General features: G+C 41.5%; 1 protein-coding gene across 4 annotated transcripts; it reads left to right on the plus strand.

The window, feature by feature from the left end:
* Window positions 1-444: 444 nt before the first annotated feature.
* On the plus strand, window positions 445-25,500 carry tnnt1 (troponin T type 1 (skeletal, slow)). Of its 4 annotated transcripts, none has more exons than XM_026166096.1 (15): window positions 445-522; window positions 9,243-9,270; window positions 9,404-9,417; window positions 9,814-9,885; window positions 10,089-10,106; window positions 16,822-16,842; window positions 17,297-17,318; window positions 17,430-17,490; window positions 18,521-18,637; window positions 18,756-18,833; window positions 21,655-21,768; window positions 21,873-21,982; window positions 22,596-22,686; window positions 25,130-25,170; window positions 25,258-25,500. In XM_026166096.1, exons 2-15 carry the CDS (start codon window positions 9,245-9,247, stop codon window positions 25,301-25,303), a joined length of 831 nt encoding a protein of 276 aa, XP_026021881.1. In that variant the 5' UTR covers window positions 445-522; window positions 9,243-9,244; the 3' UTR covers window positions 25,304-25,500. The 4 variants fall into 4 exon arrangements, with proteins under 4 accessions (XP_026021881.1, XP_026021882.1, XP_026021883.1 ...); XM_026166097.1 differs by having other exon boundaries at window positions 17,300-17,318; XM_026166098.1 differs by lacking the exon at window positions 16,822-16,842.
* The last annotated feature ends 669 nt before the right edge of the window (window positions 25,501-26,169 follow it).

The following is a 26,169-nucleotide window of genomic DNA, read 5'->3' on the forward strand; positions in this document are numbered from 1 at the left end:
GTGAGCTTCTGTAGTAGCAGCTTCTTCTCTTCTCTTTTATCTTCTCCACTCCTCATTATTCACCTCCCAGTGTTCAAACAGTTTGACTTAGTAAAAGAAAAACACTCCTTATCCACCCCATCCATCAAACCCACCCTCTCTCTGTTTTATCACCCCTCTCCACCTGCCCTGTGGCATCCCTCCATTTGTCTAGTGAGGTCATCCCTCTGTTCCATCTAATCCTGCGAGGTGCTCATCTTTCTGCCTCCCTTTAATCCGCCTGTGGCCCCTGGCTCCAGCCACACATACACATGTGCATGCTTTTGCACACAGACTTGCAGTTATTCTTGTATTGTATAGTCAGACACTCAGTAATTCTCACAGCATGCATACACGCATAGTCATTCAGATAGCACACGTGCACTCACTGTGCCACGCCGCCGCTCTCTATAAAACTGCCCTGGTCTCTGTACAAAAGCCATTCTGTCTGTCCCTGTCCCTCTGTTTGCCTTTGTCGTCTGCTGATACCCCATCATCACACAGGTATGTCTTTCAGGCTTTTAATGAGATCTTTCTGGGGTTTTATTCTCACCAGTTAGCATAATTAAACAGTTAGACAATTAAACATCATAGAGTGCAAATTTTATAACCTTTTTTTTCTAATTTGATTTTTCTGGAGGTTTTTTTTCCCTCTGTGGGATAATATAAGTAAAACTAAATTTGTAGTATGTTCATCCCTGAACGCACCACAAAGGAGAAATCTGTAAAATACGAATATTAAAATCAGCAATTCAGGCCAGATAAAATAAATGGAAAACACGGCAAACTTAAATGTGTTAATATGAGAGAAAAATCCAAATAAATTTTAGATTTGTTACTGCACAGGACAATTGTTAAGGCAGCAATTAAGTGTTCAAGGAGAGGTCAACACAACACAGTTGTTGTATAGCTTCTTCAGAGTTTGCTGTCTGACAGCAAATTAACTCTTATGAGTATGTGTGTGCGTGTGTAGCATACCACCATCAGCGCTGTGGCTTTGCGGTCACTGTCAGCAGCAGACACAGTTGCTGATAGTCTGATATCAGACTGGTTCATTTAGCACTCGGATGATGTACTAACAAGTGTGCACAAATGTGCTTGTGGTACATTTCCAGCAGTTACATCATGCCTGTTTCTTTCATCATCCGGTTAGTCACTATCCAGTGTTTTTCAGGCCTGGATTGTTCCCGTGTTCAGTAGAGCCTTTATTTCAACAAAACAAACAACACAGTGGGAACTTGCATGTTCTCCCTGTGCTTGTACAGGTTTCTGCCAAGTATTTTGGAATCTTTCCCACATTTGGAAGATACGCATGCCATTTCAGTTGGACGTGTGTGAGGTGGATAAAGGGCATGGAGTACTGTATGACTGAAAATAGGGCTTGTAGTCTAAAGTACTTTGAATGGTCAACGAGACTAAAAAGGCGACTCATTAAGAAATAAAGTTACACTCCTGTTACACTAAGTTGGACACACAACCTAAAAACCACTGAAGCAGAGATGTGCTGACAACGATGGATACAAGCCTGTAAAAAAAAGCTTTTAAAAAAGCTGTTCTGGAATCATTTTTGTTTCCTTTTACAAACTGTTTTCCAAACTCCAACTTTCAAACTCTTTTGAGTGTGACAACACAATAGCTCGTACTCAAAATAAACTAATGATATATTGTGCTGTGCGCTGTGCATGACACACACACACACCTGTTGTCCTTGACTAAAATTAACCCACTAAAGCCTGTGCTAGTTGCCCACTGAAACTTGACCCTTCTGCAGATCCCCTGGTTTACTTATCCTCCCTCCATTCAGTTCCAAATAGGCACTTTCCAGCTATACCGGCAAGAAGTGTTGAAATATAAATATTTAAGGAATCCAATTGTCATTTCTCTCATTACCATGCGTCATAACTTTATTCATAGGCTTCACTGCTGTAAAAAATGGCTGGGCCCACCCAGGTGTGGGCCTACAGTCACAATGAAACCAGTAAACCAGTTAGGTTGGTGTTCATTCCAAATCCACCTCAGTCAATGCACTGAAAACACTTTTGTTATTCTTGCAAGAAAGCACAACCCACTCGCCCAATGGGAGAGGAGAGCTTGTATAATTAAGGTTTTACCCATCGTTGTACTTTCAGACACATGGCTTTGATTTGAGTTTACATGGAGGTTAATGCGTTTTTCTGTCTGCACTCCAACAATATCTCATGCTCAGTTCCTGTTTTCGTTGTTCCCTGACTTTCAAACCACGCTGTTCTCGGAAAATGTTATTCATATATTTCATTTGGATCCATGACAAAGTCTGTTAGAATGAGAAATAGCTGTAAAAATCGGGTGGTACAGCTGCAGGAAATGTCACTTCATAAAATGAATGATATTAATGAAGCTCTAGGATTTTACATTCCTGATAAGAAGTGTTTTGAGCAAACAATTGCTCTGCAGCTCTATTTAAAAGGTGTTAATTAACCAGTATTATAAAAGCATTAAAATAAAAGTTCAAATTCATTAAAAATGAATTTAAATGAAATGCAATCCAGCTTTATAACTAGGGGTGGGTTTTGATTATCCAATATTATCCAAGCTAGAATCGATTTTAATCGGAAAATCGATTCTAGCTTGGATAATATGATATCGATTCATTAAAATCCTGAATCGGTTTTTAAATATAAATTTATTTTGCCCAAAACGCCAGAATCTCAGGTTAAACCTCACAGAAGTTTGACAACCAACAAACAGCTAAAAACTTAAATGAGAGCAGGTTGCACAAATCCACCGTTATACAGCGCTGTCGTTTTTTTTTTTTTTTAATTTAACTGTTTTCCGACAAGAAAGTCTCATTTCTGTTCAATACTGAAGAAATGTAAACTGTTTAAAATCATGCCAAATTGCAAAATGCTCAGCTGTGTCTAATCCAACCTCTGTGACTTTGCTTCACTTCAGCAGCATCAGGTAATACTTATATGTTAATTCATGGTTTTCTTCCATTTTTGATCTACTGCAGAATATTTTTAAGGTTATCTGCCATAAGTGTCCGTTACTGGGAATTTACTGCTAGTTGTGTTATTTTAATTAACAATCATGATGCCCATCATGTGTTTTGTAAGAGAAAGATGTGTAATATTGTTTTGAATGAACATAGCTAAGAGGGTGGACAGGAAGGGTGTAACGTTGGACCCAAGAAACATACGCTGGAGCGAATATGATGACAGCATAACTTTTGTTTAATACTGTGGTTTGTTTACTGGGACACAGACACTCCCGCTCTCTCTGCTGTCACGTCCGCTTCTCCCCTCCGACTGTCACTGCCAACATATAAAGAGACACAATCACTGTCAGATCCCAGCACACCTGTTCACCCCGCCCCTGCGCCGCCCCGGGAGCTCACTGCGTCACCCCTCCTCTGCAGCTGGCCAGAGACCACAAAGGACATTACATGAAAGGCCCCTTCATCCAGCATTTAATAAATGGCGTGGACACGGGTGCTAAACAAGGCCTTTCTGCTATAAAGAGTAATCAAAATCCCAGAAAGGTTAACCCTCCTTTCCACGTGAGTGTGTGGAATTTGCTTTATGTTTTATACATACCAAATGATTTGGAGGTGTACTTTTGGCATATGATCTTTAAGTGTCTTTAAGTGAGACTGAATCTTTATAATATTTTGATTTAATGATGAGTCCTTTAAGATGAATAATTATGTCTATCCATGATAGTGTTTTGGATCAGTACGTTTCTGGAAGTTATATATCATGCACTAAGCTAAGCTAACCTGTGGCTAGTGTGCATAGAGAGAAAATTAAGGCCATGCTGCAACTCCGAATGCTGTGGCTGATTTATGTACAGGCCTTCCTCCATCTGTATATACACATGCACACAGAGTGAGGGGGTGAGTAACAACACATGGAAGATTTCAGATTTTAAGACGTAGCATTAAGGAGCCGATGGGTATGCCAAAGCTGTGGGTCTAATGCTGGCACTGCATCACAGAGGGAAGAGAGGCCACAGCCTAGAATAACAATTCTGCCTCTTTCAGTTCAACTGCACAAATTCATAAATGATTCAAGATGAAAGGAAAAGGACCAGGCCACGATGGAAATGGTGATAAACGGGTCTTGTGATTTATTTATTTTTTTAATTGTTAACAGACCGGTCTTCCTACATGGAACTTTTTTCACTGTCTGTTAAACTTAAATCTAAACAGGAAATCAATCAAACACTCTTTCAAGCTCTCTCTCACACTGTGCTTATACTGTAATGTGCAAATGTGCTGAGCCAACATTACCACATTGTAGTTTCTAAATTATATTGCTTTGTTGGGTCAGTTTTCACATTTTAATGGGTTGCTAACGTGACACACCGCTTACAAAGTTTAATCAGAATTCCTTCACAATTTTTTGAGCTATCATGTTTACAGACACAATGATGCGCATTAACACAACCAAAAACATAACCTCCTACGTGGAGGTTATGAGGCTGACTCAAGACTTTTGCACAGTACTGTATTAGGGCACACAATAATGCGACAGGGACCGGAGCGCCTGGGATGAACTGATGAAAGAGCTTCATAGTTATCTGGCTGCTTGCAAAATGCTCGACTGAACATTTGAAGCTTGGAATTGAGCCACCTCCACCACCACCTTTCCAAACCACACCTGCTAACCTGTCAGACGCACCATTGAGAGAGTGCACTGAGGACAAACATCAAGAGAGAGAAGGGAGACACTAGAAAGTGAGAGAAACCCTATCTCTCCTGCTCTTTATGTGTTTGACCCCTGTCACATTCTCACCTGTTGACACTCCATCCATCTCCAACGTGTCCCCCTGCCAGGACGGTGTCAGCGCACACCCACTGTGAATGTTTGTCTCTGTGCAGGGTTTTATGTCAGAACAATGGCAGCTCCGATGGACAGTGTATGACTAAAAGCGTCACGATGGGGATTGTGTATTTTTCTGTCTCCAGAGTGATTAATCGCAGGAGCACAGAAACGTCAGTCACCTGTGATTTAGTGAGGACGACAAATCAAATGGTCCTTTGTTTCCATAGTCCAGCAAAAGCAGATTTTATATGTATATATATATATATATATATATATATATATATATATATATATATATATATATATATATATATATATATATACACCCAGCACGCCCCTGCGGGCGGTTTATCCTTCAAGCTCGGGTCCTCTACCAGAGGCCTGGGAGCTTGAGGGTCCTGCGCAGTATCTTAGCTGTTCCCAGGACTGCGCTCTTCTGGACAGAGATCTCCGATGTTGTTCCCGGGATCTGCTGTATGGAGCGCCAGGACTGCCATAATGAATTAATTAAATACACCATTAAATAATTAATTAAATGTGGCAATAATTAATTAAAATTGGAATTAATTAATTAAATAAATAGTTATGACACATGTAATTAATTAATTATTGACACATTTAATTAATTATTTATGTATTTCACATTTTAATTAATTATTGACACATTTAATTAATTATTGACACATTTAATTAATTATTTAATGATATATTTATTTATTTCATTTTGGCAGTCCTGGCGCCTGGCTCTCATCATGAAATAATTTTATCTGTCAGCCTCACCCATCAAACTCAGGAGGCGGGGTTAACGCTGCCCATGCAGCTTCTCTAACATTTGATTGGTTGCCGTGCAAAGTAAGTCCAAACAGGTCGATCCTAGATAATCGATTGCTTGTGTAGACTTGGGGCAGCCAGGTATCCCAGAATGCAGATCAAATCACAGGCAGCAATGGTGGTGGTGTAGTTTTAAAATACCCCGTTTTTCTGTCACCAGCTACACTTTTAACGCCGTATGTCTGGTCAGGTTGTCAACATAGAACATGTTTGCAAAAGTGCTCAGATGTTTTCAGAGATTTCACTAGCTCTGCTAACAGTTAGCATGCAGAGTGCACCCAGGGGGTTACGTTAACCGGTTTGTTTACATATTCCACTCTCCGTGTTCCACATGTTGCATTCGCAGATTCTCATTTTCACCGAACGATCGTCTCTTTCCGCCTGGTCTTGTGTCTCTGTGCTTCTGTAACATAAAGAACGAGCTGACATTTTTCTCACGAAACCAGCAATCAGCTCAACAGACCCTCAGTTTACCTGCATGCATCCTCCTCCTCATCTGTCAACTGTTTAACACCTGCTGCTAATTCAAGAAACACGCCTAGTTACCTGGTGATAGTCACAGTTTAACTGGGCAGCCGGTGCTCAATATAAAGCAATGTCAGCGCATTTTTCTGCACAAGATAAGTAAATATAGTGTTTTCCCCGAGCGCAGAGCTGCTGGAGCTCGTTTCCTTACAGAGCACTTTATAGGCGAACAGCTTCATCAGCGGCTGATGTCCAATCACCGGCACACAGCTTTGAAACCTCAGCTGAGTTTTAGCTCTCAGTGGTTAAACGCTGGACTTCATTCACTCAGGTTCTGTCTGTCGGGTCACGTTTACTTCGCTGTTTTATTTACAACTGAGCAAATCGGTTTGGCTGAGGTTAAAGTTACGTTTCATAACTGCATAGTTTCACAGACGTTTAATGGTTCACTGGCACATGTGTTAGACTGAACTATCATCTAAATATCATCTGTTTTTTAATAGTTATTCAACTGTATTCTAAGCACCAGCTGTCTGTTAGAATGTGATTTTTTTTTCTCTCTCTGTTGGCAGAGGTATAAAAATGCGCAGGAAAATCTGACGTGCATGGCGAACTTCACCGACGATATTTAGGGAGGAATAAACACACATCAAACATAAATGAACCATTTGCCTGTCTCCATAATTGAGAGCATTTTCTCTTCTTACGTCAATACTCTCTCTCTCTCTCCTTTTTTTTTTTTTTTTTTTTTTTTTTGCTTTTTCGGTCATGTTATGTTTACCTGTCAAAGGCTTGTTACAAACTATGAAACACATCGTGCAGACTTCTGGATGTTAGAAGAAAACTAATACTGCTCATGAATGAGACTAAAGGCAGGAAGGTGTCCTTCAAAACTAAACATGTTAATAGGACCTCCCTGTTTATATCATAGTTTATGATATAGCACGTGTATTTCAGTAATAGCCTGCTGAGGCCACTATACGTGCTGGCCTCATATCAAATGTGAAGGCAGACTGAGTCTATGTTTGACGTTTGTTTATATCTAATCTTCCTTTTCAAACATTTAAACAGCAGCGAGTCTGCAGCTGAGGGAATACAAATTCAAATTGTCGGAACAGGTTTGCTCGTTTCTTGGATTCATTTGGTGATTTATTAAATGTATAACTGTTATTCTAATCTGCTGCTGAGTCTCTTCCACTTTTCTTGATGCTGTATATTTTCACGTCTCTGGAATAGTTGGCAGTTAGATAGTCAGCTGGGAAACTTTGTGTTAACTCATGGAGCTGAGGATATCGTGGACATGCTGACCTCGCTGCGTGGTGTACAGAGCCGTTTACCCTCATGATTAATATTCACAATAAAAATATTAGCCGAACATCATGAAGTCTGTATGTGTTTCATAGTGTCGAACAACCTTTGTACAGTTAAAGCCAGCAGTTACTACATGACGGAAACACCAACGTTATCTCTTTTATGTGTTTATACACAGGTCACGCTGATTACTGAACAAAAACCCAAAGATCAGATGTTAAACAGATTTATTTGCTCTCTCTCCTCCTTAAACATGTTTTTAATGTTAGTTATAATTCAGAATTGGCGACTGAAACACGTAGGACACATAAGAACATCAGGAAATAAAACACAGATAAATATAACCTCAGTAAAAGAAGTCAGCGGGGGTTACTACAGCTGTGTGCCGGGGCCTGCGCTTTGTCGGTGGGATTGCTTGCGAGGCGAGCGGGTCTATCCCACGCTTTGCCGTGAGACTGGGCAGACATCTCCGAAATCATCGAAACACTTTTGCAAAGAGGCTGTATCTTGACAAACCGACCAAACACATGAAGATTAAACCACTACATTCTCGGCTAAAAAAATATTAAAACGGTATTTGGTAACACACAAACAGGGTTTTTCAAAGCTCAGTTCTGTTAGCTTCCACATGCCGGTTGTTGTGTGCTAGAAACAATGGCCACCAGGCCAAAGCAATGGTTTTGACTCGATCAGCGGTTAACCCCGGCCCCTGAGTTTGATGGGTGAGGCTGACAGATAAAATTATTTCATGATGAGAGCCAGGCGTCAGGATGCCAAAATGAAATAAATAAATATATCATTAAATAATTAATTAAATGTGTCATAAATTAATTAATTACATGTGTCATAACTATTTATTTAATGAATTAATTCCAATTTAATTAATTATTGCCACATTTAATTAATTATTTAATGGTGTATTTAATTAATTCATTATGGCAGTCCTGGCGTTCCATACAAAGACTATACAATTTATCTTGGACGATGAAAATGGATAGAAAAATTTAACTTTAAAAGGGAAACAACAGTTTTTAAATGGCTACCAGGGGTGAAACGTGACATTTCAAAACAATGCAGTGACTGCCACACCAAATGTGACAGATGAAGGAAAACATCTTCTTCATATATATATATATATATAATATATATATATATATATATATATATATATATATTATATATATTAAATTTTTCTATCCATTTTCATCGTCCAAGATAAATTGTATAGTCTTTGGACGTCCCTGTGTGTTTGCTTGTTTTAATTCTGGGCAGCCCGTAGTATACCATCAGTCTCCATGTACTGAAGGAATAAAGGGTTCCTTTGTCCTTGTAGGCTCTGCTTTAAATGGGGCAAAATTATATAACTGTTTAAACAACAGGATCGTTGCAGTTCTCATTTTTGACTGTGGCTCAGAAAGTAGAGTGAGTCAGTTGATCCCTGGCTCCTCTAGTCTGCATAGCAATGTCTTTGTGGGCTCTTTTTATGGAAACCCACCTGGCAGCCAGGTGCTTTCACCAGAGTGTGTGGGGCTTGTAGTAAAAAGAGCTCTGGGTGCTCCATTAGAGTCAAAAATGAGACATAAGTGCCGGTTCATTTTACCATTTCCCCTGACTTTCAATTTGCTTTTGTATTTATTCCCTAATTTTAAGATGAGACAATACTATTTTCTTTTCAATAATAAAAACATTAATCACTGCACTCTTTTGTTTTATAAAAATGCATTAGTTAGTTATGCAATCAGTTGGAAAAAGTCTTTTGCATTTATGTTTAACATCTTGGCGTCATCATCCTGCATTTTGATTTTGTTGCAGGCATGTCAGACGCAGAAGAAGAATACGAGTGAGTGAAATAGAACTTACAAGAGTTTTTCATTTGATGTCACCTCTCAGCTTTCACACTAGTGCAAATCCATGAGCTGACAGGCCTACTGATAAATATTGGTTTTCTCTCATCCTTTTTCTCACCTCTCCAGGGATCAGACAGTGGGTAAGTTCAGTCAGATCGGTCCATATCAGTCACACGCATAGTGCAGTAAAACCATTATGCCTTAAAAATATACTCTTTGAAGTGGAGTAAGTTAAATGTAAAGACCTCAGTAAAAACTTTCCTGATTAGCTTATGGTGTCTTTGTAACTTGATCACTTTGTCCATTATTGTTTCTGTTGGTGCCAAAAAAGCCAACAAACCAGGGTTCGCTTTACAGCAGGCCAACCCTGTGTTGGTTTGTTCACAAGACATGTCCACCTTTTAAATACACTATATAATCAGCATGGGTCTTTAATATGGACAAGACACATTAAATCAGACACATATAGTAATATAGTGACTGTACTATTGTACACACATCTGACGTGGTCTTTATCTTTGTTTTCCTTCTCCCAGAGGTTGAGGAGGAGCCTGAGCCTGAGCCTGAGCAGCAGGAGGAGGAGGAGCAGGCGGAGGAAGATGGAGGAGGTAAGGTGTTGGAAAAACTGTTTCCATTGCGAATGGATGAGAATTTTTCTCAATCTCCAGAGATGCTCTCAAAGAGTTGGTCAAGCACTCTTATTCATAAATGTTGCGGATGAACTGACCTATCACTTTTCCCTGTGTCCTTCTTTCCCTTGTTTCCCAACATTGTTGGCTAATATTCTGCTGTTGTTCTTATGGACCATCAGAGCAACAAGAATATCAAGGTAGGGTGATTCACACCAGCTTGAGTCTCAAGTTTGCCACATTTCATTTCATTAGTCACTCACTTATCAGCAGACTGAAAACTTTAAATGATTCAGAGTTAGCCCTACAGGCTAGTTTAGACACCACTTGTATACACACACACACACACACACACACACACACACACACCTATCTATCTGTATACACACACACACATATATATGCATATATGCTTGTCGTTGCAATCTGTGTTTTAAAGGAGCAAACACTCAAAACAGAAGTTAATTATAATATTTGTTTGAGTGTGCCGTTTAAAGCTGCAGTAATAAATGTTGCTTTATTGGATCAAGTTATGTATAATGTGACAAGCTTAGCTCATAAAAACAAATGAACTGGGAATTTTACAAACTCTGTAATTGCCCTGTGCTCCGAAATTTAGTGACTTTCAGTTCATTGTTGGGGTTTTGCGGACCACAACTTTACTGTAAGAAGCTTTTTACTGTCCAGTACCACATAGCAGTTAGACAAGTTGGCAGCTAAGTGTAACCACTGTGTAATTAGCAACTAAAGCTACAGAAGCGGTCCTTAGAAGCTGGGTTTGCTTGATACAAATGGATAGAATTCATTAATATCAGCTGGATACTTATAACATGAAAGAAGCACATTAGTTCAGTTTTAAAAGCTCAGTAAAACATCATAATATTATATGAAGCTTCTGTTTTGGAAAATTTTTTCCTTTTAAAACTTGTACTATGTTTTCATTTCTTCATCTGGAACCATTCGAAATATTCTGGCGTTCATTATTACACAGAGTGCAAAGTGTGTAGATGTGTTTCCTGCGTTTCCAACATGAAATCAGTTTGACCTCACAGAACATCTATGAGTCAAACTAAAAGGCATGCAAAAACATCTACATTTTGCAATAATGAATGCTCACAGAATATTCCAAAAGGCTACATTTCCCACAGCCACCATGTGCCAGTGTAGAACTGGCTCTAGTTGCATGATGGGAAATGATAGTTTTAAAGCAATAGCTAAGCATTTTGGAATATGTGCTTATTACTTGGATGCTAAGATTAGATGAGATGGTTGATAGAACTCCATCTTTTAGTAAAAGCTACAGCTAGCTGCCAGCTAGCTTAGCTTAGCCCGAGAGCTGGGGGGAAAAAAACTAGCTAGCTACCAGCACCACTAAAATGAGTTTATTAGTGGCAACTTACAGAAACAGTGTTTCCACGTTTCCAGTCTTGGGCGTAGATTTGTATTTACAGTACAACTTTAAATACTCTTGTTACGCCCCAGTCTAGGGGTACAGGAACGCAACACAAGTTTGAAAGAATTGCCCCGCCCTGGTCCCCAAAACCATACACAAAAGGAAACCAATTTCTTAGTGAATCGTGATTTATTTTTCTGCACTGCAAAAATGAAGCTCCGGGGTGAACAAAGGCCAAAATAACAAACAAAACAAGCTAAGTCAGGAGGAGGTGTTATCTACAACCCTATGTGAAATCAAATATCAAACAAAAGACAAGCGCTACACCTAACTCCCTAACTGAAATAAACAGGGTGTGCTGCAGAGGAGAGCTTTGGCAGACTCAAAAGCATTCTGGCATGTGGGGGACCATACAAATGGTTTTGACACACTTGTGAGACTGGTGAGAGGTGCAACTACATCTGCAAAATTCTTACAGAAGCCACGATAATAGCCGGCCATACCAAGGAACCGGCGAAGCTCACGTCTAGTGCGAGGCACAGGGAAATCTAGGATAGCCTGGACTTTAGCCAGCAGGGGGCGCACCTGTCCCTGACCCACCTGCTTCCCTAGATAAGTCACAGTGGCCTTACCAAAGTCACATTTGGCAAGATTTAGGGTAAGGGATGCCTCTTGTAATCTTTCAAAAATCTCCGTGAGTGTTCCAAGGTGATCTGACCAAGTCTCTGAATAGGCTACAATGTCGTCTAAGTACACTTCACAGTTTGTGACACCACCTAAGACAATGTGCATAAGGCGTTGGAATGTGGCAGGGGCATTTCAAAGGCCAAAAGGCATGACGGTGTATTGGAGGAAGTGGTCCGGAGTGACAAAAGCAGAAATTTCAGATGCACGCGGAGTGAGGGGAACTTGCCAATAACCCTTTAATAAGTCCAGTTTGGTGACAAACTTTGCGGAGCCAACCCTGTCAACACAATCTTCCATGCGGGGAAGAGGGTAGGAGTCGGGTTTGGTCACACTGTTCACTTTTCGAAAATCACTACAAAAACGTGGAGTTTTGTCTTCCTTCGGCACAAGAAGGCATGGGGAACTCCAGGCACTCGAACTAGGGACAGCAAGACCATTTTCCAGCAAGTAGGAAACTTCTTGCTGAAAAAGTGCACGTTTGGTAGGGTTCACACATAAGCGTGTTGTTTGATCGGAGGGTGGTCACCTACATCTATGTCATGTTCGAGGACAGTAGTGCGAGACGGAGTGTCAGCAAACAGAGATGGGTAAGTATTGATCAGAGAACACACATTGGTCTGGGCGGCCTCATCTAAATGTTTTAGGTGGGAATTCAACTTATCCAATACTTCAGAGTTTCTGAGTCGGGAGCAACCCTCAGCACAAACGAAAGCTAAGCCATCACTTTCTGGGCTATACTGAGACGGGGATGCTGGCACAACTACCGACACGGCAGACAGCGCAGCAGGGGATGAGGAGGAGTTTACACCTGCATCACGAACAAAATAAGGCTTCATCAGATTAACATGACACACACGACGCTTTCTCCTACGGTCTGGGGTACCTATAACATAATCTGTGTCACTCAGTTTCTCTTGGACAGTATAGGGCCCACAGAACTTTGCCTGGAGAGAGGATCCAGGAACGGGTAGGAGAGTCAACACTTTGTCACCCACTTCAAATTTTCTCTGCACGGACTTTTTGTCGAATTTCCTTTTCATTTTTTCCTGAGACGCGGAAAGAGCCTCGCGTGCAATTTCCCATGCTTTATGCAGACGCTCCCTAAAACAACTTACGTAATCTAATACGTTCTGCTCGGGGGTAGCTGTGTCGGACAGATATCTCTCTTTAAGCAGCCGCAGGGGACCACGCACTGTGTGTCCAAACACCAGCTCTGCGGGACTGAAACCCGTGGACTCCTGCACACTCTCCCTCACCGCTAGAAGGAGAAGTGGCAGACCTTCGTCCCACTCTCTTCCTGACTCGAGGCAGAACTTCCTCATCATGGCTTTTAAAGTCTGGTGGAAACGCTCAAGCGCACCCTGTGATTCGGGGTGATATGCACTGGATTTTTGATGCTTGATGGATAGCGATTTTAAGACCTGAGCGAATATCTTGGACATGAAGTTAGACCCTTGGTCTGTTTGAACTGATTTGGGCAAACCGAAAAGGGAGAAAAAGTTTACTAATGCTCTGACAATGGCTTTGACTTTGATAGTGCGTAACGGAATAGCCTCGGGGAAGCGTGTGGCGGCGCACATTAAAGTCAAGAGGTACTGATGTCCTGACTTGGTTTTTGGAAGCGGACCTACACAATCGATGATTATGTGCTCAAATGGTTCGCCTAAGGCTGGGATTGGGTGCAATGGAGCAGGAGGAATAACCTGGTTGGGTTTTCCGCTGACCTGGCAAACGTGGCAAGAGCGGCAATATTTGGTCACATCAGTCTTCAAACCTGGCCAGAAAAAGTGACGCAGAATACGAAGGTAGGTCTTCCTAATTCCTAAATGTCCAGAGAAACTGTCATGTGCTAGGCTGAGTACTTGGTGTCGGAAATTTTGCGGTACAACTGCTTGTTGAAATACGTTCCAGCCAAGATCACTAGAGGAGGGAGGATGCCATTTGCGCATTAACACATCATTTTCAATGCTGTAGACACGGGGATTCTGATCGCTTGAATTTGCGGCAAGTAAACATTTGGCCAAAGTCGGGTCATTCTGTTGCGCATGAATGAAATCTGTTTTGTTTACCTCAAAAGACAGGTCAGGTGTAGCGGGTAGCAGTTTATCAGACACACATTTTTCAGCTTTTTCCACAGGCAGTTCAGCTTTCTCAGGAACAGCTTCAGAACATAGAAAAGAGTCAGACAAGTCAACATCACCATATTTACGCTTGTGGGCGCGTGTGACAACACAGGCAGGAAAAACAGAGGGCAGACTGTCAGCAGCAGACTCGGAAACAAAATCAAAATCATCGACGGGGTTTTCAATTACTTCAGGGATCGGGAAAACTTTCCCATTGGCTAGATCATTCCCCAGAATCATAGTAACCCCCTGCACGGGCAAGCGAGCGCGCACCCCAACTGTTACCGGGCCCGAAACGAGAGGCGACTGTAGGAAGACTCTGTGCAGTGGAGCTCGTAACACACTCATTTTCACTCCCCACACGAGAGCATCAGCACCACAAAACGAGTTACTTGAGAAAGGCAACGTGCTTTCCAAAATGAGAGACTGGGCAGCCCCAGTGTCGCGCAAAATTACAATCGGCACGCGATCCTCCTCTATTCCAGTCAGTGAGGCGAACCCTTGTGAAATGAATGGTCGGTAACTGCTGTCAAGACTGTCATTTCCTGGTTCATCACTGACGGGATTAGGAGTAGCAACCGATTGAACAAAACCAATGCTTTTTGGCTTTTTCCATGTGTGAGTTTGCTCTTTGCGACGGAGCGACGGACAACTGGCAATGAGATGGCCAGTATCATGGCAATAAAAGCATTCTCGGACAGTCATGGGGACCTGATCAGGGCGCGTTTGACGCTTAGGAGAAACCCTCAAACTCCTCGCAGGTTTCGACAACGGGGCACATTCACGGCGCACAGCTGAAAACGCAACGCGATGGGTCAACACAAACTCATCTGCGAGAACAGCAGCTTTAGACAACGAATCCACCTTTTGCTCATTGATATATACAACAACATTCTCTGGAAGACACGTTTTGAATTCCTCCAGCAGGACCAATTCTCTTAGCTGAGCAAAGTCCTTCACTTTACTTGCAGCTAACCACTTATCAAACAAGAGAGTCTTCTCCCTGGCAAACTCTACATGTGTTTGGTTGGCAGATTTGTCACACGACCGAAACCTCTGGCGATATGCCTCTGGAACTAGCTCATAAGCCCTCAAAATAGTGGATTTCACAATTTCATAATCCAGGCTGTCATCAATAGACAAGCTCGCACACACTTCCTGTGCTTTCCCCACCAATTTACACTGCAGCAACAAACTCCACACATCCTTGGGCCATTTCAAAGTGGTTGCGATGCGTTCAAAGGCATTAAAGTAAGAGTCAACCTCACTTTCTCTGAAAGGTGGCACTAAAGCAATTTGCCTGCTTGCATCAAATTGGTCAGAGGAGAGTGAATCAGAAGATTTACTCACAACTTTACTCACTGGGGTAGAGGTAACATTGCGCTGCCGGGAAGGATCCAGCTCCATAGCCCTTATGCGGAGATGCATAAGCTCAACTTCTTTGGACTTAAACATTAAACAAATCTGCCACCAACAACAAATCCGCCTTTGTGCATCGATCCAACTTATCCACGGTGGGTTGTAGTGCAAAATCATCCACATCAAAAGTCATTGTGACTAGATCACCCCCAACACTACAAGAAAACTGCCAACCAAAAACTGCAGACAACCCACAAAATACAACGAGCAAAAAGAATGGCAAAAGAAAAAAAAAAGGACGAGCCCCCACTTTATGTTACGCCCCAGTCTAGGGGTACAGGAACGCAACACAAGTTTGAAAGAATTGCCCCGCCCTGGTCCCCAAAACCATACACAAAGGGAAACCAATTTCTTAGTGAATCGTGATTTATTTTTCTGCACTGCAAAAATGAAGCTCCGGGGTGAACAAAGGCCAAAATAACAAACAAAACAAGCTAAGTCAGGAGGAGGTGTTATCTACAACCCTATGTGAAATCAAATATCAAACAAAAGACAAGCGCTACACCTAACTCCCTAACTGAAATAAACAGGAGAAAACAGTGCAAGGAAAAACAATAAGGCAGCTCACCCCTTCTGTTGCAGTGCTATTTACAAGGCTATTTACAATGAAAACTAATGTACACACTATATACAAAACTCCAAAAAAGTCACACAAAGTCACAGGCACAAAAGTCTCAGGTTTTGGAGGCCAGGGTCAGGTCTGCTGCTGCTGTCAGTGGCTGCCCCGGGACAACTGCTGGTGAGGGATTTGAATGAAGATCACATGGCCAGGGGACCAATCAGCAGCCGTCAGCTCATCCACTCCGGGACCTGCAAAGACTTAAAGGCACAGACAACAACAGCCACCAAAACAGATTATGGACAGGGCCATAACAACTCTAATCCAGGTATTAGCTAGAAAGGTAATTGGTATATATTCCAAAAATAGCTAAATCCTGCAGCACCAGATATAACCTGGAGCTTCTTCTGGTCATTTCACACCTCTTTTCCCATTCATTTATCACGTTTTTTCCCCCTCTATTTTTATTTATTTATCTATGTTTTACTTTCTTTTGTTTTTCACTTCCTTCTTCTGGATCTTTACAACTTCATTTCTTACTCATCCGTATTTTGTTCTCCTTTCAATTTTTGTTCCCACTGTTTCCTTCCTACCACCTTTTTTGGTTGCTGCCTCCTCTTTCTTGCTTTGCTCATGTTCACACTTCACCCACAATTAACCCTCCTTTTCATTCCATATTTTCGTGTTACCATCCTTCCATGCTTCACTGTGTCTTTATGTGGATGGTCCTTCAGATCAAGATGCCCAGGAGGAAGGTGAGATCTAGTAGGCGTGCAGTTCCCTGAAGTGGTCACACTCATCACTTTCTGTTGGCACTGTGTTTACGTCATTAATTATCTAACACACTGAGAGCAGGTTAACTTTTGTGGTTCTCACTGGACTCTAGCCTTTGAAAGCTATGTTATGTAGTTTCCTAAGTTATTACTTTCCATATGCCTCATTTTCTGGTAAAATCTTCCAAGACAGCCTAATACAAACTATGTGGTCAAATTCATGTAGCCGTTTAGTGTACCCAAGCCCAGGTTTTTTAATAGTATTATTTCACATTTTGTTATAACATTTAAAAACCCCGTGTTGCATTTCTTTCTCACTCCCATGCTTGCTGTGTATTGAATGCAACATTTTGTATTTGACTAATGACAACCAGTCATTCTAAACACTTTTTACTCATATAGCCATTTGTTTTATCTTTGTCTCTCTTTTATTCAGAAGAAGAGCGCCCCAAGCCCAAGTATGTTCACTCCATCTGTTTTTCTTATGTTTTGTAGCAGAAAACAGATGTTCTCTATTCATTTAAAGAACTGCAGTCTCACTTTGAATCTGTCGTATTTTTTACCTTCAGACCCATGGTGCCACAACTTGCTCCCCCAAAGATTCCTGAAGGAGAGAGGGTGGATTTTGATGTAAGTCACAAACATGATATTAAACCAAAACATCTTAGTAATAAATCCACGGCAGACCTCACCACGTTTTCATAATTTTCAGCACACTTAATCATTATTTCACAAACTTGGCTGCAGCTCTCCCTCTGCCAGCCGCGCACATCACCCACAACACACCCTCAGGATCCAGTACCATTTATGCAGGGCGGCGTGATGAGCCAATGCAGCTCCGGTGCGTCAGCTTCTACTGCAGCCGTGCCGCAGCCACGCCCACCACAATCTTTATATTCCTTTTTTAATTTTTTTTTTACACTTTTCTCTTTTAAGTTAGCAATCACAGTCATCTTAATCTTAGTCAAGTTTCAATTTTGGAATTATTTCTGTTTCCTTTACCCTCACTGTCCCTGCATATTCCTAGCCTGTAACCAGATCCAATCCCTTTGCCAAACACATGCCAGCCAGGGCAAGAATAAGTTTGTTAATATCTGAGACTTGCTGCTGTTTTAGGTGTGCAAATTGACTTTAACACTGTGTACATACTCTTGCAGCATTTTAAGGACATTTTCTTTTAAGCGCTGTGGCTTAGATTGTTCTTCCACATCTGAATCGAAACTCATTGTGTAATATATCTTTCTATGAATACGGTGTTCCTCAGGGACTGGTAGTAGGATCACATCTTGTTGTGCACATGCGTCTAATTATACAATGTTATTTATTGTTATTATGCCAGAAACATTAATCTTCCTGTTACATTTAATTATTCCTGCAGCCTGTAGTCTATCTAAGATCTATCAACAGATATGCTACATTTTCTGAAAACTGTAACTGTCCCAAGAATTTCAAGTTTGGGTAAACTATTTGAAAAACAGTTTCTGGCCAGTACAGCACTGTAGTGAAGCTGGTAACACTCTTTCCTCACAGCAAGTAGATTCTTGGTTCAAACCAGCTGGTTGGTTCAGACCTCAGCATGTGGTCTTTGCATGTTTTATCTTGCACTTGTACTTGACCCTAAATCTTTTTCTAAGTTACAGAAACATTCTTCTTCCCCCAGGACATCCACAGAAAACGTATGGAGAAAGACTTACTGGAGCTACACACTCTGATCGATGTACACTTTGAGCAGAGGAAGAAGGACGAGGAAGAACTCATTGCTCTTATGGAACGAATTGTAAGTTTACTTTGCTACCAACACCTCTCAAAGCAGTTGAATCCAACAAATGAATCATGTGTAGGATAAATGCTTCTTCTGTGTTGTTCTTAATATTACATGTTTTGCTGTCCTGTAGGAGCGTCGTCGTGCAGAGAGAGCTGAGATCCAGAGGGTTAGAGCAGAAAAGGAGAAGGACAGACAGAACAGAATTGCGGTAACACTCTGACATAAGTCGTTTTAAGGAACAGTTCTCCAGGCTTCTTGAAGGATATTCAAAGCTTGTCTTCGGATGTTTGTCTGCCTTTTTCACCCGTTCTCTGTCACGGTGATCCTCAGTTAGCTTGCAAGTCAGATGCTTTCCAACAGTTTTAACATGGTGGATCAAAATCTGACTGTACTTTTCTACAATCATAATTCCATCATTTCTGACAAGATCCCCAACACCACTGGCTGGAATGGAGCCCCAAAGCATGACAGAGACTCCAGTGGGTTTAACAGATGGGCTGTAGACCCTCACTGTAGTCCCTTTCTCCTGACCTCCTTACTTATCAACAACAGTTTGAATCAAAAGTTTCCCGTGAATCCATCACTCCATAACACCCATTGCCACTGATTTTTATTCCACCAGCTTCTTCATCTTCTTCTCCCCCGTTGCCCATCCTTAACCTCCTAGGACCTGGCGTCCACATATGTGGACATCATATTTTGGGTAGTCGAGACCAAAATACCTATTTTTACTGTAGGGCCTGATATCTGCTTACGAGGACATTATGCTGCCACTGTTCTATCAAAATTTAAAACGGATGTCCTCATATGTGGCTCTCATTTTTCTCAGAAACAAAAATTAGGTAAAAATCTAAATCTGGTAATTCTTTGTTTTTACATTCATCAGGTCCCAATCGGCCCAAATAGCGAAGAAAAATTAAAAATGCTGCCATGAAAGGTTAAAGTGGCTTCATCACAGCGACTATTCCACAGAATATTGTGCAAAAATACGTCCGTCAAGATTTGTTGTCTTTAGTAATTTTTAGAGATTCAACTAAAGAAATGAGAACAAATGTGTTTTTGCAACAGGCTGATAGAAAGCTACAAATACTAAAGATACAATTTAAAAAATATGCTGACTGTAGGTTATGTGTAGAGACAACCTAACTCACTGTCTTTTTTATGATTGAACGTGCTATATATCAGTGTGTAGTGGCAAAACCCTGACCTCCAAAAATGGTCAGGTACAAGAACTTGACTGGAAATAAATGATACCAAACCGATGTCTAAAGACATAGGGAACTGTTGTTGAAGACCACTTGGCTCCTTGGAAGCAGAATATAAAGAAATGAGGGGTTACTCTAGACCAGAGGTCTCAAACTTCAGTCCTCAAGGGCCGCTGTCCTGAATCTTTTCCATGTGTCCCTGCTGCAACACACCTGAATACAATTAGTAGGTCATTAGCAAGAATCTATAGAACTTGACTGCATGGTGAGGTGGCAACCCCTAACCCCACTCAAGTATACCCATATGGAAAAGATATATATAAATCTTATAAAGTTTGTATCTGTCTTGTGTGAAACTTGTATGAAAAGCATACAAGAGTGAAAACAGATATAAGATCCCTTGAAAAATTATATAATGAAACTTGTATGTTTTGGACACTTACTAAAACAATGTATGAAAGTAATGAGAAAGTGGCCACTTTCATGAGTAAATCATAGAAGTTTTTACGATTTCTTTTCCATATGGGTATGTAAGTGTTTGGAAAAATGTACTTCTAAAAGTACTTTTATTGCACTATGTTAATTCACTCACGAGCTGCTGTAACATGAATCCAGTGGCTGAAATCATGCAGTCAAGAGCTGTGTCCCAAAACATCGGCTGCATCCTTCGGAGGACCCGGCCTTCGCGGTCTACGTGGGCCCGGTCCTTCAAAGACCGAGAAGGCCGGAAGTGCGAGGCTGTGAAATGGGACGGTCTACCCTTCAGATTTGCGTCACCGGAGTTTAACAAACTCGGCCGTCTGCTCCTTGCTATCTAAAATATAACAGGAGACTGCCGTAAATTCTCGACCGTCTCACACTTCTGTTTAATCGGTTTTCTGTTTAACGTTTATTCAGCTGTGGGAAAATCCCGGAGGAACCTACCCGATGGATTAATAAAGTTATATTTAATCTAATAATCTAATAACTTTGATCTCAGCCAAACCGATTTACTCCGGAACAAATAAAACACAGAAAAAAGGAAAACAATTATTTCCAATTTTTAAGTTATCCGAGTGACTTATATATCATGTTTAACCTGAGTAGCGAAAGACAGCGGGGGTCTGAAAACGATGAAGCCGGGAGTCCACTGCTCTCGCTGGCTCGAGTGACCATTGAACCCCCCGGCTTGCTATCGAGCGGGTGGGTGACAGACGTCTCCGAAAACGTCGGCACACTTTTGCAAATATGCGATGTCTTGATAAACCAAGCAGATATTTGTAATTTACACTGAAAATATGTTAAAAGTTTATTTTGTGGCCCAGAAAGATTAATAAGAGTAATTTTAAAAGTCAGTAGCGTCATTGTTGGCAGCTGAAATTTGGCTGGGCTATGAATTCTGGGATATGGTGGGCCACGAAGGACACACCCGACCCATCCTTCAAATTCGGGGAAATGAAGGACGCATTTGTCGGCCGCATTTGAAGGAGTCAATGAATTGGGACAGCCTTCATCGCCTGGCTGTGATGTAATCAGCCTTCAAATGCGGCCTCCGGAGGATGCAGCCGACGTTTTGGGACACAGCTAAGGTCTACAGAGTCTAATAAACTACTAATTGTATTCAGGTGTGTTGCAGCAGGGACACATGGAAAAGATTCAGGACAGCGGCCCTCGAGGACTGGAGTTTGAGACCCGTGCTCTAGACTTTGGCACAGTACCGTATGTTTTAAATTAAGAATACCAAATGTCAGTTCATTTCTCTGGACATTTTACCACAGCGTGTCTCTCAGGTCAGCCAAACTGTTTCCAAATGTGTTTCTGGCTCAGTTTTCGTTCATCTGACAGGAAGAGCGTCACAGAAAAGAAGAAGAGGAGGCCAAGAGAAAAGCTGATGATGATGCAAAAAAGAAGAAAGTGCTGTCTGGGATGGGGGCGAACTTTGGAGGCTTCCTGGCCAAGGTAGACAAATGGCTGTTGTCAGTCTGGGGTGTGATGGTGATGATGAGATATGGAGTAAGTGTTTACATATAGAATAACTGTGAAACATATGTGTTCTGTCCCAGGCAGAGTCGAGGAAAGGGAAGCGCCTGACAGGCAGAGAGATCAAGAAGAGAACTCTGGCTGATAGACGGCAGCCACTAGCCACCGACACTCTGAGAGAGGACGGGCTGAAGTGAGTCTCCTCCAGTTGGGACTGTAGACAGCTAAGTAGTGATTATAATAAAATAACTACTATAACTTCTCTATAAAGCAGCCCACCTTTTCTTAAAGCATTTTCCAGAAACTCAAGATAGTGATGATGCAGCAATAATGTCATGATTTCAGCACAATGATTTAATGTATTTATAAAGCTCAAAGATCCAATGAATGAGTGGTTTGTAGAACCAACTTAGCTAGATTAATTAGACAAATCCACAGTCACTGACTACAAATGTGTAGCCTGCTACAAAAAGTAATTCTATCTATTTTTCACTTAAATGACTTAAAGCAGCGGTCCCCAACCCCCGAGGAGGATGTTACTCTCAGTGTTGTTGGCGCACTTCAGGAGGACGCTGCTAATAAAGTTACACAATCACACAGTGAATTTGCGTTTATTATTATATTTACAAAATACCACCGTTTTTGTCTCAGTCGTATCATTTTATTTTGTTGTATTTATCCGCCACACCTTAAAGGCCGGTCTGTGAAAATATTGTCTGACATTAAACCGGTCGCAAAGAAGGTTGGAGACCGCTGACTTTAAGTAAAGGAAGATCATTTCTAACTTTACGAACTCTGCGTTCTAGGCAACGGGCCCAAGAAATGTGGAACTGGATCTACCAGCTGGAATCTGAGAAGTTTGATTTCATGGAGTGCATGAAACACCAGAAATATGAGGTAATACTGCAAACGCACCTCATCACTTTAAATGTCACTTTACCCTGCCAGTTTTGTTCTTTCCACTGTGCGTATGTTAGTGAACATTCGAAAATGGAAGGCTTTCTGTTTCATCGGCTGTGACATGAGGTCGGTTATGTAAACACAGGCAAGTGGGATATCCACCGAAACCTCAGAATCTTAGCTAAAAGATCATATAAATAATTTCCACTAGGGATCAATAAAGTATTCTGATTCTGATATAAACCATTTCTATGACCACCAAATACAGTGAAAACAACAAACCATTAAAAGAGCAGTTAAATAATTTCACGAAATTGACATAACACACAAACAAGTGAACCCCGTGTTCACTCTGACCACGTCTAACCAGCCAAACAACTAATTTTCTAAAAGCCAACATCTCACAGATTTCAAAACTGCAAGTTTCATCAAGCTCCGACCAAAGTTCAGCCGCAAAAGAAGACCACAAATAAACTGCTGTATACAACATCTCTCATCCAAACAAACATTATGAGCCCTTTGTTTCCACTGCTAAGTGCTCTCTACAGGGAGTGCAGAATTATTAGGCAAGTTGTATTTCTGAGGAATAATGTTATTATTGAACAACAACCATGTTCTCAATGAACCCAAAAAACTCATTAATATCAAAGCTGAATGTTTTTGGAAGTAGTTTTTAGTTTGTTTTTAGTTTTAGCTATTTTAGGGGGATATCTGTGTGTGCAGGTGACTATTACTGTGCAGAATTATTAGGCAACTTAACAAAAAACAAATATATACCCATTTCAATGATTTATTTTTACCAGTGACACCAATATAACATCTCCACATTCACAAATATACATTTCTGACATTCAAAAACAAAACAAAAACAAATCAGCGACCAATATAGCCACCTTTCTTTGCAAGGACACTCAAAAGCCTGCCATCCATGGATTCTGTCAGTGTTTTGATCTGTTCACCATCAACATTGCGTGCAGCAGCAACCACAGCCTCCCAGACACTGTTCAGAGAGGTGTACTGTTTTCCCTCCTTGTAAATCTCACATTTGATGATGGACCACAGGTTCTCAATGGGGTTCAGATCAGGGGAACAAGGAGGCCATGTCATTAGTTTTTCTTCTTTTATACCCTTTCTTGCAGCCACGCTGTGGAGTACTTGGACGCGTGTGATGGAGCATTGTCCTGCATGAAAATCATGTTTTTCTTGAAGGATGCAGACTTCTTCCTGTACCACTGCTTGAAGAAGGTGTCTTCCAGAAACTGGCAGTAGGACTGGGAGTTGAGCTTGACTCCATCCTCAACCCGAAAAGGCCCCACAAGCTCATCTTTGATGATACCAGCCCAAACCAGTACTCCACCTCCACCTTGCTGGCGTCTGAGTCGGACTGGAGCTCTCTGCCCTTTACCAATCCAGCCACGGGCCCATCCATCTGGCCCATCAAGACTCACTCTCATTTCATCAGTCCATAAAACCTTAGAAAAACCAGTCTTGAGATGTTTCTTGGCCCAGTCTTGACGTTTCAGCTTGTGTCTTGTTCAGTGGTGGTCGTCTTTCAGCCTTTCTTACCTTGGCCATGTCTCTGAGTATTGCACACCTTGTGCTTTTGGGCACTCCAGTGATGTTGCAGCTCTGAAATATGGCCAAACTGGTGGCAAGTGGCATCTTGGCAGCTGCACGCTTGACTTTTCTCAGTTCATGGGCAGTTATTTTGCGCCTTGGTTTTTCCACACGCTTCTTGCGACCCTGTTGACTATTTTGAATGAAACGCTTGATTGTTCGATGATCACGCTTCAGAAGCTTTGCAATTTTGAGACTGCTGCATCCCTCTGCAAGATATCTCACTATTTTTGACTTTTCTGAGCCTGTCAAGTCCTTCTTTTGACCCATTTTGCCAAAGGAAAGGAAGTTGCCTAATAATTATGCACACCTGATATAGGGTGTTGATGTCATTAGACCACACCCCTTCTCATTACAGAGATGCACATCACCTAATATGCTTAATTGGTAGTAGGCTTTCGAGCCTATACAGCTTGGAGTAAGACAACATGCAGGAAGAGGATGATGTGGACAAAATACTCATTTGCCTAATAATTCTGCACTCCCTGTAGCTCACATTCACACTCCAACAAACCCATCAAGAGCAACTCAGGGTTCAGTATCTCACCCAAGGATACCTTGACATGCAGACTGGAGTAGCAAGGGATTGAACATCAACCGTGGCAGATAACCTGCTTTACATCTTGAAGTAGACTATCTCAACAGTAGCAGTCAATTCAAAGATGTGTTTTTGATAAATAAATACAACTAGAAAGTAAAAATTTAAAAAAGAATAAATAAAAAAAAAAGCTCAACGTGTGTAAAAATTTGTATACACGTTTCAGCGTTTTACTCTAAACTCTATTCAACAGAATATGTTAATTGTGTTTCTGTGATCCTGCAGATCATTGTGCTACTGAACAGAATCCAACATGCCCAAAAATTGTGAGTAGTCACTTTTATACAAATAGTCAGATTTTACTCTTGTTTTTTCTTTTTTTAAATTTCCTCTGTTCTCCTGTTGTCCTCCAGCAAAAAAGGCCACGGCAAAGGAAAGGTTGGCGGTCGCTGGAAGTAAATCCGGGAAATTCCAAAAAGGAAAACCACAGGACAGATGACAGGGGAGAAAAAAATGAAGTCGCTGTGGGAATTAAACATTTCTTCTCCGTGCTTCTCTAGTATCAGAGCCTTTCTGCCTTCATTTTAAGAATGTGGTAGATATTATATCTCACTGCAAATGGATAATAAAATATATGCACTGTGTTTTGAGTAGCATCTTGAGTCTGCTTCATTTGTTTTGATTTTGCAAAGGCATGTATGCACATTATGCGGCGCAAGTCTAATTAAAGCATTGCATTTGTTCTGATTCTGCTGCTTGTGGATCACAACTTCATCTGTTGTCAGTGCTCGTATATCTACATGGATAAATAAGCACAAATGAGCACATACGTTTACTTAATTTTGCTACAAAATGTTTATTAAGCATGGTTGTGAGACTCTGAGAAACATGAGGCATTTCTTATCGGCCACAACAGAGCAGCCTGCTATGGTTGGCCTGCAAGATGCCAAGGTGACCACGGAGACGAAGGCTGCTGCTGAGGGGCACCCAGCACCCACTCCCGAAAAAGGAGCTGGCTGCTACACTCGGGCTGTAGCCCTTAGAAGGTGGACTACATGCTGTTGCGGCACTGAGGAGGAGCCACAGGGTCCCCAGAGCCCTGCCTAACACCAAGACTTAATCGTGGCCTGACTCTGTTCCTGGGGAGCTAGCCAGAGGTTGTCCTTAGGACAGGTCACAGCTTTGAAGGAAAGGATGGACATCCTCCTCCTGACAATCAATCTTCACTGAATCCTGGCGAGGGCAAGGGAGTGACAGCTGGAGGATGGCCACACAACAGATGGGGGAGCGTCCCTGCCCGAGGGCCCAGACACTCCGCCATTGTT

The sequence above is a fragment of the Astatotilapia calliptera genome, chromosome 4, assembly GCF_900246225.1.
Source record: "Astatotilapia calliptera chromosome 4, fAstCal1.2, whole genome shotgun sequence".
NCBI lineage: Eukaryota > Metazoa > Chordata > Actinopteri > Cichliformes > Cichlidae > Astatotilapia > Astatotilapia calliptera.

What these genes read in the sequence shown, in the direction of transcription:
- tnnt1 (XM_026166096.1), top strand. Translation starts at nt 9,245, where the DNA reads ATGTCAGACGCAGAAGAAGAATACGA. An exon ending in TCAAGATGCCCAGGAGGAAG is followed by an intron (nt 16,843 to 17,296) that starts GTGAGATCTAGT and finishes TCTTTTATTCAG; the next exon opens with AAGAAGAGCGCCCCAAGCCC. An exon ending in GAGAGAGGGTGGATTTTGAT is followed by an intron (nt 17,491 to 18,520) that starts GTAAGTCACAAA and finishes TTCTTCCCCCAG; the next exon opens with GACATCCACAGAAAACGTAT.